This window comes from Mandrillus leucophaeus, unplaced genomic scaffold (assembly GCF_000951045.1).
Source record: "Mandrillus leucophaeus isolate KB7577 unplaced genomic scaffold, Mleu.le_1.0 Scaffold748, whole genome shotgun sequence".
Classification (NCBI taxonomy): domain Eukaryota; kingdom Metazoa; phylum Chordata; class Mammalia; order Primates; family Cercopithecidae; genus Mandrillus; species Mandrillus leucophaeus.
In genome coordinates, this window is record NW_012108119.1 from 124,764 (window position 1) to 140,131 (window position 15,368).

Sequence of the window (15,368 nt, forward strand, 5' to 3'; positions counted from 1 at the left end):
TGCTTCAGCTCTCGCTGGTCGGGCTGCAGCAGCTGACCAGCACCGATTGTCCGGCACTCCCTAGTGAGATGAACCCAGTACCTCAGTTGAAAATGCCAAAATCACCTGTCTTCTGTGTCCCTTGTGCTGGGAGCTGGAGACTGGAGCTGTTCCTATTCGACCATCTTGCTCCACCCCCCCGACATAGGTTTTTAATAAATATTGAATACTCTATTTTGAAAGGAAAATTAGGTATCAAGTAACTAGTATTATTTGCCGGAAGCTAGTAAGTGATGGAGTGGCTCATGGCAAGTTGAAATGTAGCTTGTTCTGAAAATCTATTTACTCGTTCTGCTCATAGTTTCATATAATCTTGAATACACTGAATATTGATATGAAGATAAATTAAGACAGTTCAAACATTATTAATAATTTTATCTTGCCTATCATGAAATGATTAAAAATCTTTGGTAATAAAAGTAACTTTAAATAGAAGTCAGTTAAATGGAATTATTCTTCTTTTATTCTTATCTTTAAGCACCTTTCACATCCCCCAAATATACTGGTCAGTTCACTAAAAATAGACAAAATAGTTGTACTCATAAACATAATTTGGCACTAAACTGGAATACATGAGCAAATTGAGTCAGCACTGTAAAACTAGCCAGTTTTATAGGTGGATAACACGTAATGTGTATATAAGTTCAGGTGAAGGAAAATGAAATCATCACTAGGTTATGCTATTACCAACTATGTAGAAGAAGTAAGTACTGTACAACTGAGATTATCTTCCCTAATAAGGTGTTTGTTGTACTGACTAAAGGAAAACACACTGTCTTTCTCATATAGCACCAATTTATTTTACTTGTTTTCTCCTATTGGCATTCAAACATACTGTGGTATCTCCAGCTTAACATTCTCTCTCTCCTTCTCTCAGTCTCTTTCTCTGTCTTCCTTCCTCTCTCTCTCTGTCTCTCTCTTTCCTCTTTCTGTCTCCCACATCATTTCTAACTCTCTTCCCCTCCCTTTTTATTAATTTATTCAATTTCTGTTGTTCTCATGCTACCAATATTTCTCACATGGGTTTCTGTTTCACAATGACCACCTAATAGTCCTGAGTTTAAACCACACAGTTAATTTCCCACAAAGCAATCAAAGTGATATATTTAATATAAAATTGTTTCATACCACCAATCTTCCCCTTGACCCTTACAAGTTTTCAAAGTTTTTTCATTACACTTAGAATAAAATTCCAACTGCTGACCAAGGGAAAAGCCCTTCTAGAATCTGGTCCTAGCTTGCCTGTTCAACATCATCTCAAATTAATCTTCTCCTCTCTCACTTTAGTCCATTCCCTGGTGCCTACTTTCTACAAATTAAACCAAACCATCTCTTGTTTTTCCATTTACCCTTCTATTTGTTCAAAACACTCTTTCTCTATTTATGCATGCCAACACCTTCATATAGCAATACATATATAATTGTTTTTTTGTAATTTACTGCTTGATTTTGCCTGCTACAATAATAATAATCTTTATGTTGCACTTAATATCAATAAGGCACTAAGTACAAGAACTATAAATCAATGTAAACATATTAATTTTAAATTATATTTCTTATTTATTTTTTAGAATTTAATTCTAACAACAACCTGTGAAATTGCACTGTTGCTATCCTAATTTTTCATGCCAGGATGCTAATCTCAGAGATTAAGAGAAATTAAATAATTTGCCTAAGATCTCAGAGTGAGCAATTGGCAGACCCAGAATTTCAATGCATGTAGTCTGGTTTCAGAGCCTTTGTTCTTAACTGGGCCTCTAAGTGATATGGTTATATTATATAGAATGTTCCTCTGACTATACATGATACAATGGATGTGTGTTTTCAGAAGTTATATTCGTGTACTAGGGCTGCCATAACAAAATATCACAGAGTGAATGGTTTAAACACTGGAAGTTTATTTTCTTACAATTCTGGAAGATGGAAGTCCAACATCAAGGTGCCCAAAATTTGATTTCTTCTGAGTCCTCTCATGTTGGCTGACAGATGGCTGCCTTCTTTCTGTGTCCTCATACAGTCTTGTCTCTGTGTGTATTTATGCCTGGTATCTCTTCCTCTTCTTATGAAGACACCAGTCTATTGGATTAGGGAACAACTCTGTTGACCCCATTTAAACTTAATTAGTTTCTGAGGGTCTATCTCCAAATACAGTCATCTTGGTGGTTAGCTTTTCAATACTGGAGTTTGTGGGGGAACACACAATTCAGTCTATAACAGAAGTATCATTTAATGGTAACCTATACAAATATACATGATATTTAAATTTCTCATCCTCTTTCAAAAATCGTCTTAAAATACTTCAACATGAAAATTTAAAACAAAACAAAAATATTAAATTAATGTGTATGGAATAGGACTCATTAATCAATTATTTTGTGAGAATCATAGGAATATGATTCTGTCTCTTTTCTAATGTGATCTATTTATACAAACTACTCTAAGCAAAATATTTGCCATTTGAAGATTTTTATTTAATAATTTTATATGCTAGTTAATATAGCAAAATAAGTTTCTTTGTAAATACTAGTAGCAATCTTTAACTTTTTCTCCATATAATTTATTTTAAAGTTTACAATATTCAAAAATACTATTTTGAGTTTTTATGAGTAGTTTTATTAAAAGAATTATGTCACTGATGAAAAAATAATTTTAATGAAAATAATTTAAACTATATAATTTTTTTTAATTTTGCCAATATCATATTTTGGTTATCAGGAACACAGTAAATATATTCGCTGCAAATTCCCTTCATAGATATTTGTATTTGGTAAGAAATAGATTATGTTGTTCGTAAAGCTAATTTACCAAACAAAATTTATTTTATTCAGTAAATATGGTATTCTTGTTGCAGAGCCATATTTTAATTAATTTGTATCTTTGCCATAGTCATTGATAATTATCATGATATGATCCTGAAGATCCCACAAATCTACCACATTTTCACCTCCAGAATGAAAGAATGTCTAGAAAATAACCATAGAGAAAGAGTGATGGAGACAAAATATTCCAGGATTATGGCTAATAAAAACTATTGTTGAGTGCGGTTTTGATGTGTGACTGCAATACGCTTTTAGCAAATCTCACTCCTTAATTCTTTATTATTGTTATTATTATACTTTAAGTTCTAGGGCACATGTGTACAACGCGCAGGTTTGTTACATATGTATACATGTGCTGTGTTGGTTTGCTGCACCCATTAACTCGTCATTTATATTAGCATTATATAATGCTTCTTAAACACAAAGTCACAAAAAAGAGGGGCAACTGCAGGCCTTCTCCACAAAGCAGCATGGAAGAGAACAAGCAGACAAAATGTACCCTATAGCAAGGCATACATGAAAGAAAAAGAGAATAGCTTTGAAGTCAGTAAATTATTTTAACCTAATTTTAAAAGATAAGTCATTCCTTCTCCCTGAGGAAAAGTTGGTGAGGGGTGAGGAAAGAAGCCAGGAGTGATTACTTCTGATTGTGATGTTTTCTATGTCACAATAAGCCATATATAATAATTGAATTGAAAACATTAGCAAAATGCTTGCTCCAGTTTCTGTGGTTTGTGGGAAAATAAAAATCTTCAGTAGGAAAAATAATACAGGCTACTTAAGCAGAAAAAATAATATTGGCACAAAAATAATATCTCCTGCTGGAAATTTCTCAATTATCTACACAATTTTTACATTTTTAACAGATAAACCAGGTCACCAATAGAATTTGGCTTGATTCTAGAATCAAAAATTAGTATAATATCCTGTTAATAATCAAGGATAAAGGTTAGGTGTTGATATTGACTGATAAGTTATCTGTTAAATTGTTTTTCTTGTATCATAGTTCAATAATGTCATTGTTTATAAAAGAAACGGAGTTATATGTAGTCAAATAAGATGGAGATTTTCTAGTCCACCTCTTACTTTTAGAATATTACAATTTAGTCTCCACAATGCACTATCAATCTGTACCTTTACACAACAGTTGTAGAAATTCAAACAAGAGGGCATTTCTCAAAGAGCACATATGAATCAAAATTTCTTCTCACATGGAGAAATAATCCAAGTAATCTCATGCCAGTAAAATATGTTTTGAGTTGGAATTATACCTTATTTGTAGTAAGCTTCAATATATATTCATTGGAATTTTAATCTCCAGACAGTTAACCTAGCCATCTAACACTAGATGTGACCACCAGATTTAGCAATAAAAATACAGGATTCCCAATGGAACTTAAATTTCTGATAAGCAACAAAAATATTTTAATATAAGTATATCACATGCAATATTTGGCATACATTTATTCTAAAAAAACTTAGTTGTATGATCAAGCCACTGTACTGCAGCCTGGGTGACAGAGTGAGATCCCAACAACAGCAACAAAAATGGTAGTTGTTTTTCTAAAATTCAGATTTCATGGGCATTCTCTATTTTTCCTGGCAACCCTAACACTATGGCATGATACAATTCCTTGTATGTATACCATAGATGTGGAACTGAAAATGCTAATTTATTTGATTATGAATTTGGTGAGCTATTGGTTGTAATAATTTTACTGGCAAACTCAGAGTGGGTTTAATTATTTTATGATTTATCTGCCTCATAAGATAAGGATTTTTGTTTTTACACTTTAAAAATAGTGCACATCTCCATATCAACTTCAAATACCACAGCTGAAAATAGTGTCTTTCATATTAAAGTGACAAGTTTCTCATTAGAGGGACACAGTAGTCAACATTATTTTATGAAAGTAATTTATATTCCAGTGCAGCAAATTGTTCATCAGGGTCAGCTATGTTGGCCTGAAAATATCTTGATTTTAGTTTAATGCAGTTATTTGAGTATGCACTAAATACTGTTGGTTTTGGTATGAAATTGATTCTTAGATTGGTATGAAACTTATTCTTAGACTTTGGGTCAAACTGAAAAAATTAGTTCTTTCTTCAGGAGCCATTCTTGTCTGCAGCTTTAGTGGCTGGAATACTATAGCTCAAGAACAGGATTTTTGAGAGAATTCTCATAGATTGAAAATTTTGCCCATGGGAAGAATTACATTTATTGAAGTATACATCCACATAACTTTGTATTTACATCTTACGATAATCTTGAAATCTAAAAAATTGAGACCCCAAATCTCTTTGCCATTTTGTTTTTCCTAAAGCTATATATATATATATATATATATATATATATATTCATTGGAATTTTAATCTCCAGACAGTTAACCTAGCCATCTAACACTAGATGTGACCACCAGATTTAGCAATAAAAATACAGGATATATATATAGCTTTAGGAAAAACAAAGGATTTATATATATATATAGCTTTATATATGTGTATATATATTCATATAAAGCTATATATATAGCTTTAGGAAAAACAAATGATTCAGGAGTACACTTCCCTTAAAATTCATGGTTAAATTCTGTTCCACAGAATTATTTGCATTCTCCAAAAGCATTAAGATGAGTTACATGAGACGTGTCATGTAGCAAAGCCAAACACATATTTAGAGTCTTCAAGCTTTTTTGACACATTTCTATCGTGTTTTCTAAACATAATGTAATTATATTATTTTTCCCAAGAATTTCCTGTGTGGATATTCTTTTCTAGGATTGTTATCTATAGCTATAATTATTTTTTATAATTGATAAAGCATAATAAATCAAGTAAATGTCTTATCCAGTCATTTATTAAAGAAAAATACTTTTTCAGTGTAATAAAAGGTAAATTATAACTGTGGTTATTCTGAACAGAATTAGATACTTTATTTTATCATCTATTGGAACAAAAAATAAGTACTCATCAGATATTTTCAATGACAGTAATTTGAAAACAGCCAAACTTATATGCACAATCATGCTGTGGACAAAACTAAATAAGTTCTTGTTGACAGCTATATGGTTTGAATATAAGCTGTTTGATAGTAATTCCTGTAATTTTCTATAAGTAGTGTAACAAACTTGTCACTTATTTATCTTCTAGATGAAATGAATGATCATCAAAGTACCCTCTCCTACATCCTGATTAACCCATCTCCAGATACCAGAATAGAACTGAATGATGTTGTGTAAGTTGATCTCATATCTCATATAACACATATATTTTTAGAAAACTACTATTTATTTTTGTACTTTCATTTAGGCCATAATAGCCTCTTATTTTTCTTATAAGTGCTTAAATAGTCTATACCTAATTTTGTAAACAAACAAATGCATTTGATATGTTTCATGTAATATAAAAATTATGATTGTTTAAAAGGAGTATAAAATAAAGAAATAGCATGAATTCTGTATTCTGTGAGCTAAAAAATATTTGGAAAAATGAGGGAAAACCTGGAAGAATAAAAGAGCAACTCAACAGAAAACCTGAAATATCCCACACTGTTTAGTTCTAAATACTTTCAAGTTCCCAAAAGCCAAATTACGACTGGTCAAGCACTTATAGGTCTATGGTACTAATTTTATTTCTCAAAAAATAATTATTGAACATATACAGTTGTAGCACTCACCTAAATATGTGAGATAGAAAGACTAAGGCATTTTCTGCGACTTCAAAGTCCTTACACTCTAATTAACAAAGCTACAATTTACGCATGAAAAATTTAATAGCAATACATAATATGACTTTGTCACTAACAAACTAAATAAATTAAATGAGACAGACAGTGCTTTTCTGAATTAATAGAGGGAGACTTTATTGAGTGGTTGAGCAATTATAAAGAATGTAAAACTAGACTCTGAAGGATAGATAGAATTTGTGATGGTGGAGAAGAGAGGACAGTCCAGAACAGGAAGAATGGCTTGGAAAATGCACTATACAGGAATTGCATAAAGTGTTTCAGTGGCAATTTGACTGGAGTAGAAGTTTTGTGTAGTCAGCATTTCCGTTGAAAGGTAAATGCAATGCTGGAAAAATAAATTATATTTGCCTCTGGAAAGGTCTTAGATGACAAAATGGATTTAAATTTGGTCTTATAGATGATGGACAGTACTTAGACATATATGAGCAAGCATGTAGCAAGACTTTAGAAAAGGCACTTTGACGACTGTTGGTATAAGCCTAGGAAAGAAATTCCTTACAAGAATCTGCCCTTGAGATACACGACCTGTCCTGGGGTAGATCAAGTGATGTTTAGCCAAGGTAGCTAACTATAGATTGTATTGCTGACATAAAACGAGTGCCAAAGATCCACATGTTTTGTTGGATATTAGATCCATAGGATGTGTTTGCGTCTGTAATCCAGAAAGCAAGTGATAAGGTCAGAGACTAGCAGAACTGAGAACATTTTGTGATGCTGAGCATAATATGGATCCATGCAAGAAGTTTAGAACTAAATGTAATAATGTGCAAAAATTTAGAAGACTCTTTGATATGTTGTCAGTTTTGTGAAAGATTTTGACTGGAGTGGAAAGGGTATGATTTTTTTAAAGGAGTTCTGCAGAAAACAATAGAATTGATTGATGGGATGGGTTAGGGTTGGGGTGAACAGGAATGCAGGGTAAACAATTAAAAAGCAGGTGTGAGGAAACCAACCATCTGTCATAGCATCAAGACAAAGCATTGCAAAGGCAAGCCCCTATCTAAATAGATTTATGAAGGCAGAAAATGAGACTTGATGATTGATTTGGGAATTGAAAAAGAAATCTAACATAGCTTTAGGGTTTCAAAACTGTGTGATTATAAAAATAAAAATAAAAATGTTGTTTCATCAAAACAAGTCAGAATGGGAAGACAATCTTCCAGGCTGAAAAGAGGGGTTGTTGGGTAGTAAAAAAAAAAGAGAGATGATATGTGGGTCCAAGTATATGTGTATTTTTAATAAATATTGACTTTCTAATTAATTAATTTTTATTGATACATACTAGTGCATTTTATGGGGCACATGTGATATTTTGATACATGCATAAAATATGTAATGATCAATCAGGGTAATTGGGATAGCCATTACCCCAAACATTTATAATTTCTTTGTGTTAGGAATATCCCAAATCTTCTTTTCCAGCTATTTTGAAATATACAATAAAGTCTTGTTAAGCATAGTTGCCCTACTGTGCTTTGAAGCACTGGAATTTATTTCTTCTGTGTAACTGTATTTTGGTTACTAATAAACCAATCTCTCTCCATCTTCCCCTCCTCATCACCCTTCCCAGCCTCTGATAACATTCTACCTACTATCTCCATGAGATCAGTTATTTCAGCTCACACGTTTGAATGAAAACATATAATATTTGTTTTGCTGTGGCTTATTTCACTTAACATAATATTTTCCAGTTCTGACTACGTTGCTGCAAATGACAGAATGTCATCTTTTTTATGGATGAATGATATTCTACTTTGCCTGTATATCACAAATTTTCTTCATCCATCCATTCAAATATACTATTTAAAGTACAAAGAGGAAATGTATAGAAAGCATTGAGATACATAGTATTGGAACTTTGAAGATAAGCCCATTTTCTATAGAAAACAAAAATATTTCTTGTCTTCCAGCTGAAAAAGGCAAATAGGGAATGTTTTTCCCCAAAATATAAATACAGAAGAAAAAGTAGAAGAATGAGTGTTGAACTACTGAGGAGTGTTTTGTTTTAGGGCAGAAACAGGAAGCATTTCAAAAACTTATTAGGAAAATACAACAGCAGGAGTAAATCTGACCCCAGATAAGTGTGAAGAGATTCCTAAATTGCACCTAAGATAGAACTATGTAGTATAATATTGCTTTATTTTACCATCTGATAATACTGGTTAGAATACAGGAGCATTGGGGAAACAGATGAATAACAATTTAAGCTAGTAGAATTCTTAAGTCACTGTCAAAAATTGTATCTGATGGTGGTATTGAATTTATAAAGGACTTCAATTAGAGGAAAACTTCTTATTTATGATGCACTTGGATTTTAATTGCTCATCCTGGACCCTTCACATGGTATATTATGACAATAAAACAAAGCTGTCCTTTTTTCTTAGCATCCACATTTATACATGTCTTTTTTCTTTTAAGTCCATAGTATAGATAATTTTATTAAATATCTAATCTACCCATATTAATTCCAGCCTTCTTATACCTCTTTTTCAATAAGTATAATTGGGTTAATTATACAGAATTTTTAAAATTATGCTTACCTTATTTGTATTTTACAATAAATTATATTTCTTTAGCTTAATACAATCATTTCCCTAATTATTTTTGACAGAATGTTCAAAGAAAATGCTGTCAACCTTTTGAATCTAAGAACATGTCCTTTTGTCAAATATTTATGTTTATAATTTCAAATAATGTTTAATCTTTTTACTTATGAATAAAATATGTATGTCACAATGTGAACAGGTAAAGTAGACATATTTTAGAGAATTTTCTGCCTTTTAGATACTCTTATTTTTTATTAGTTTTAAGCTAAAACATCAACATGACTGCTATTAAAAAAAATAAAAAAAGCTTTACTTACACCATTGCAGTAATCTGTATTTGTGGCACTGAGATAATTAAATTTCAGCAGAACCAGAGCAATGATAAATTATCATTTGAAAGATGTCTACCATGACAAGTAATATATAAAAACACAGTTTAAGAAATTTGCTTTATTGGACTCACAGGTTTTGTAATGAGAATAGTAAGAAAAGGAACTTTTGCTACTACATCAATGAACGTAGAGGATAATGGATTATACTGGTTTCTTTTATGTTTTTCTAAAAATTCACTTTCAGAAGTTCATTTTAAATGAAGAAGCAACATTAATTTGATACAAACAATAATAAATCACTAGATGATATGGTATTAAAAAGTATAATTTGCACTATTAGTTTTCTTCGTCAATCTACAATACTATTGATATTTAAAGTAATTATAAAGCAGTGTGCATAGATGGCAAAGTCCAGTTAATAGGTCCAGGAACACTAATCTCAACTTTTTTTGGTCAAAGAAAATAGACTCAATGTTTTTGATTGCCTTTTCTCATTTTCATTAAGGAGTATATTTTATGAACTTTTTCCTTCAGTCTTTAAGAAAACAGTGCAATCTTTATTAGAGTTCTCACTTTTTAATTAGTTTCCCTGTTCATTTTATATACTGCCTCTAAAAAATATTATAGAAGTATGAAATACTTCTTTCATTTGGACTTGGAACCTGGCTTTCTTAGAATGCTATGTTGCATATATTTATTTTCTTTCTCTCCTTTTCAAACCCTTAGTGGCTTCCTACGGCCTTTAGAACACAATTGAAACTACTTATTCTGAAACTTAAGGTCTTTCATTACCTGTTTCCTACCTTTGTTTCTGAATTTACCTACCATGATTTACCAGTTTTCTAAAGTCAAATCCTTTCTAAGCACATCAGAAACATCCATCCTCTGTAGTCTCCATTGACAACGTTTGGGGTCACCTCCTGTTCCTTCCTCCTAAATCTTCTCTGAAGCCTGGAGAGGCAAGTTCAACCCAACTCCTCAATAAAGTAGTTCCTAATTCTCTCTGTGGTTCTTTTTCACTTTGTATGACATTTGGAATTTCTTTTTTCTTTCCATTATATCTACTTCATAAATTATGCTTTTATCTTCTGCCGGACAGGGGTAAGTTTTGTGATTTTTTTAAATTCTAAGGTGTTAGCACAGTTTCCTACAGGTGCTCAAGAAGCAGTCACTGAAGATACTCAGGCATATTTCAGAGATACTGCAGGATTGTTCCAGACTACCACGATAGAGTGAATATTGCAATCAAGCGAGTCACTTGAATTTTTTGGTCCCAGTGCATACAAAATTTATATTTGCATTATACTTTAGTCTACTAAGTGTGCAAAAGCAAAGCATTATGTCTAAAAATGTACTTAATTTAAAATAGCTTATTGCTAAAAAATGCTAGCAATCATCTGAGCCTTCAGGGAGTCATAATCTTTTTTTGCTGGTAAAGAGTCTTGCCTCAATGTTGATGGCTGCTGACAGATTGGGGTAGTGGTTGCTGAAGGTTTGAATGGTGTGGCAATTTCTTAAAATCAGACAATGAAGTAGTATGCTGCATTGATTGACTTTCTTTCATGCAAGATTTATCTGTAGCATGTGATACCCTTTGATAACATTTTACCCAAAGTGGAACTTCTTTCAAAACTGGAGTCAGTCCTTTCAAACCCTGTTGCTACTTTGTCAACTAAGTTTACGTAATAATATAAATTCTTTATAGTCATTTCAACAATGTTCATAGCATCTTCACCAGAAGATTTCATCTCAAGAAACCAATTTATTTGATCATAAATAAGAAGCAACTCCTCATTCATTCAAGTTTTGGTCAGAGATTGCAGAAATTGAATCACATCTTTGGGCTCCGCTTCTAATTCTAGTTCTCTTGCTATTTCTACCACAACTGCAGTTACTTCCTCCACTGAAGTCTTGAACCCCTCAAAGTCATCCATAAGGGTTAGAGTCAACTTCTTCCAAACTTCTGTTAATGTTGATATTTCTACCTCATCCCATGAATCATGAACATTGAAATGACTCTTTGATCCATGGACTGCAGAATAGATGTCGGGTTAGCAAGAGTGATACAATGCTAATCTCATTGTACATCTCCATCAGAGCTCTTGGGTGACCAGGTGCCTTATCAAGGGGCAGTGATATTTTGAAAACAGTCTTTTTTTTTTTTAAAGCGTTAAGTCTCAACAATGGACCTAACATATTCAGTCAACTATGCTTTAAACAGATGTGCTGCCAGTCAGGCTTTGCTTTTCCGTTTCTAGAGCACAGGCAGAGCAGATTTAGCAGAATTCTTAAGTGCCCTAGGATTTCCAGAATGGTAAATGAGCACTGGCTTCAACTGAAAGTCACCAGATGCATTAGCCCCTACCAAAAGAGTCAGCCTGTCACTGAAGCTTTGAAACCAGGCTTTGTCTTCACCACTCTAGCTATGAAAGTACTAGATGGCACCTTTTTCCAATAGAAGTCTGTCTTCCAAATTGAAAATCTGTTGTTTAATTTAGCCACCTTCATCAACGATCTTATTAATAGTTTGATTTTTTGGATAACTTGCTGTAACCTCTCCATTGGCACTGTCTGTTTCACCTTGCACGTTTATGTTATGGAGGAGACTTACTTCCTTAAGCTTCATGAGCTAACCTCTGCTAGCTTCCTCTTCTGTAGCTAACCTCTTCTATAGCTTCTTCACCTCCCTCACCTTTCAGAGAACTGAAAAGAAGTAGAGCATGGCTCTGGATTTGGCTTTGGATTAAGGGAATGTTGTAGCGGGTTTGATCTTTTTTCCAGACCACTCATACTTTTGCCATCTCAGCAATAAGGCTGTTTACCTTTCTTATCAGTTGTATATTCACTGAAGTAGCACTTTTAATTTCCTTAGGAACTTTTCCTTTGCATTTACAACTTGGCTAACTGGCACAAAACACCTAACTTCCAACTTATGTAAGCTTTTGATGTGCCTTCCTCACTAAGCATAATCATTTCTAGCTTTTGATTTAAAGTGAGAGACATAAGACTCTTCCTTTCACTTGAACAATTACAAGTCATTTTGGGGTTATTAACTGATCTAACTTTAATATTCTTGTGTCTTGGGGAATACAGATGGTGGAGGAGAGGGAGAGAAAGTCAAAGGAACAGCCAGTTGATGAAGTGACCAGAACACACATATTTTATTGGTTAAAATTGCCTTCTTATATGGGTGCGAATAATGTTATCCCAAAACAATTACAATAGGAATATCAAAGATTACTGAGCACAGATCACCATAACAGATATAATTACATTGGAAAAAGTTCAAGTTACAAAATCTGACACAGAGACCCTAAGTGAGCACATGTTGTTGGAAAAAATGTCTCCAACGGACTTGCTTGATGCGGGGTTGCCACAAAGCTTCCGTTTATAAATAATGCAATATTGGCAAAGTACAATCAAGTAAAAAGCAATAAAAAAGGTATGCCTATACATCGTTTGACAGTCTGAAGGAAGACAACTCTCTTAAAACAAATTCTCACATTAATGAAATGTTTGAGTTTGGCAGATAAACATTTTTGTATTTACTAGTAGAATTAGTTAAGAATGATTCTCCATACTTTAATATTATCACTTACTATACCATAACCTGAATTTTAGATAAATGTTTTTTCAGCTAATTTAAACATTATGCATTATATTCACTATAAACATTTGTTAAATTGTTAATTTTATAGATTCATAAAATATTCAAATTGAAAAGACTACAGCAACCCCTTACATCAATCTCCTAATTTTTTTAAGTCATAAAAATAAGACAAAGAACAACAGTTAAGTAATGGAAGGATAATGGCTAAAATGTAGGTCTCCTTCATAGAAAAATGGCCAAAGTCAGGGATAATAAGTCAACAGCATACTAAATCATAAAACTGTGATGAGATGAAGGTGATGAAATTGATTATAATTGAAAAATAATGGTGCCTGACAGCCAACATGCACAGGGAAAAAGAGAAAGAAGAAGAAACATAATAGTGCTTGATTCATCAGCATTCACCATCATAATCTTCTCAGGTATGAAAATGATAATGTTAACCATGCCAAATTGTAAAGGCCAACTTAAACAGTGAGTTCTGCCACCAATGTTGTATATAGACAGTTTAGATTATCTGAAAACTGAACAAATAAAGTAGAAATATAAAGTGTTAGTGTGAATCAATGTTGCCTGTATTTACTATTGCAAAGTAATTTATTTTGTTTTCTTTTATTAGATACTTAATTAGACCAGATCCATTGGCCTACCTTCCAAACAGTGAGCCTAGTCGAAGAAACAGCATCTGCAATGTCACTGGTCAAGATTCTCGGGAGGAAACTCAACTTTGATAAAAAATAAAATGAGAAACTTTTTTCCTACAGGGACCTTGCTTGGAACCACAAAAGTTTTGCTGACACGAAAGAAACTAGATGGAAATACTTGTAATTCTCTCATATTTAAAAACATAATCTCTTCTCTTAGAAGTATAGATCATTTTGAAATTTAATGTACTACTTACTGGTACTCTCCCTGTTAATAGTTGAAGGACATCAATGGAATAGATTTGAAAAGCTATATTAAAATACAAAAATTTAAATCTAACATTTAATTATTTTATATTAATCCAAACTATATGAAACCAATTTTAAAAATTATTAAGGTTTTATGAAATTGACAAAATCTAACTCTATTTGGTGCATCACAATGGACACAGAATGTTGCTGCTCCTCTTAAAAATTAAATGTGTCATATCATATTCTTTAAACTTACTGTTTTATAAAACTGAGCTCATCATACTTGTCTAGTCTTCTCTACATAGAGATTAACCAACAAACTTGTGTGGCTGACTTTTGTGTAAGAATCATAGTTTGCTTTAGAATACAAATCTTTAAGTCATTTTAACTTTTTTTCTCTGCCTTATGATATAAAAATATTTATCTTAGAATTTGAGATGTTCATAGCATGTTTTACACTGAAGAAACTAAAACTTAAATAAAAAGAAACACTAGGTTCCTGCACTTTTTGGTAATTTTATGTCTAGCAAACATTTTATGCCAAGAAAAGCATACTATAAAGCAAATATCTATTATTCTCCTAAATGAATGCCTAGCATAGAGAAAATACTTAATACACATTTGTTGACTTAAATTTAGTTCAAGGATTGAAACATTAACTGGATTTCTTGAAATATACAGTAATGATTGTCCTTAGGCTCTTCGGCTTTACCATTTTTCATATATCTATATAGTAAATTTCATTAGAAAAATTCTTTTAAAATTGACAGAAGATAATTTATACCTTTTATGGAATCTGAAGACACTTCAAAACATTAAAAGTCCTTCTTATGTCTTTGGTAATGAAACAATAACACTCGATGAAGGGTGTATTAAAAATTTTGGCTTAACTTTGAAATCATATATATGAACTATATGAGAGAAAAGCATAAAACAAAAATAGGTAGCTCTTGGCTTTTAACATTAATGCAAATCATGCAGAATTTGAGTCATAAATTTAAATATAAATTGACCATTTATGACACCCATTTTTTACCTGTATTGCATTTACCCCCTAGAGAAATAGATCAAAAAAGCACAAAAGTATGTGTACATAGTTTACCAGGTAGTGGAAGTGTGTTAAAATGTTCCTATAAAAGAAACATTGGTAAATTTAATTATATACTATTCTAGTTTTGTATTTTTTAATTTTTGAATTTGACATTGATTTTAATTCAACAACAACAAAAAATGAATATAAAACTGGAAAGGGAAACTTTTTCTTTTCATAATGAAGCAGATCAACTTAAAGGATAATACATTTTTTTAAGAAAAGATATTCTAATGTTCTCTCAATAATTCTACAGAAATAAAAGTATAAAGTGCAACGTGAAATCAA

The 15,368-nt window shown here is 32.0% G+C and overlaps 1 protein-coding gene across 1 annotated transcript in view; it reads left to right on the forward strand.

Annotated features, from left to right (window-relative positions):
* The window catches only part of LOC105529082 (potassium channel subfamily T member 2-like), a gene marked incomplete at its 5' end in the record, with an annotated part of 125,131 nt that extends 110,606 nt beyond the window's left edge, over positions 1-14,525 (forward strand). Inside the window, 2 exons of the mRNA XM_011966131.1 lie at positions 6,009-6,093; positions 13,714-14,525. Of these exons, the coding sequence (XP_011821521.1) occupies positions 6,009-6,093; positions 13,714-13,825 (197 nt within the window). The remainder of the gene's footprint in view (positions 1-6,008; positions 6,094-13,713) is intronic.
* Positions 14,526-15,368: the final 843 nt, after the last annotated feature.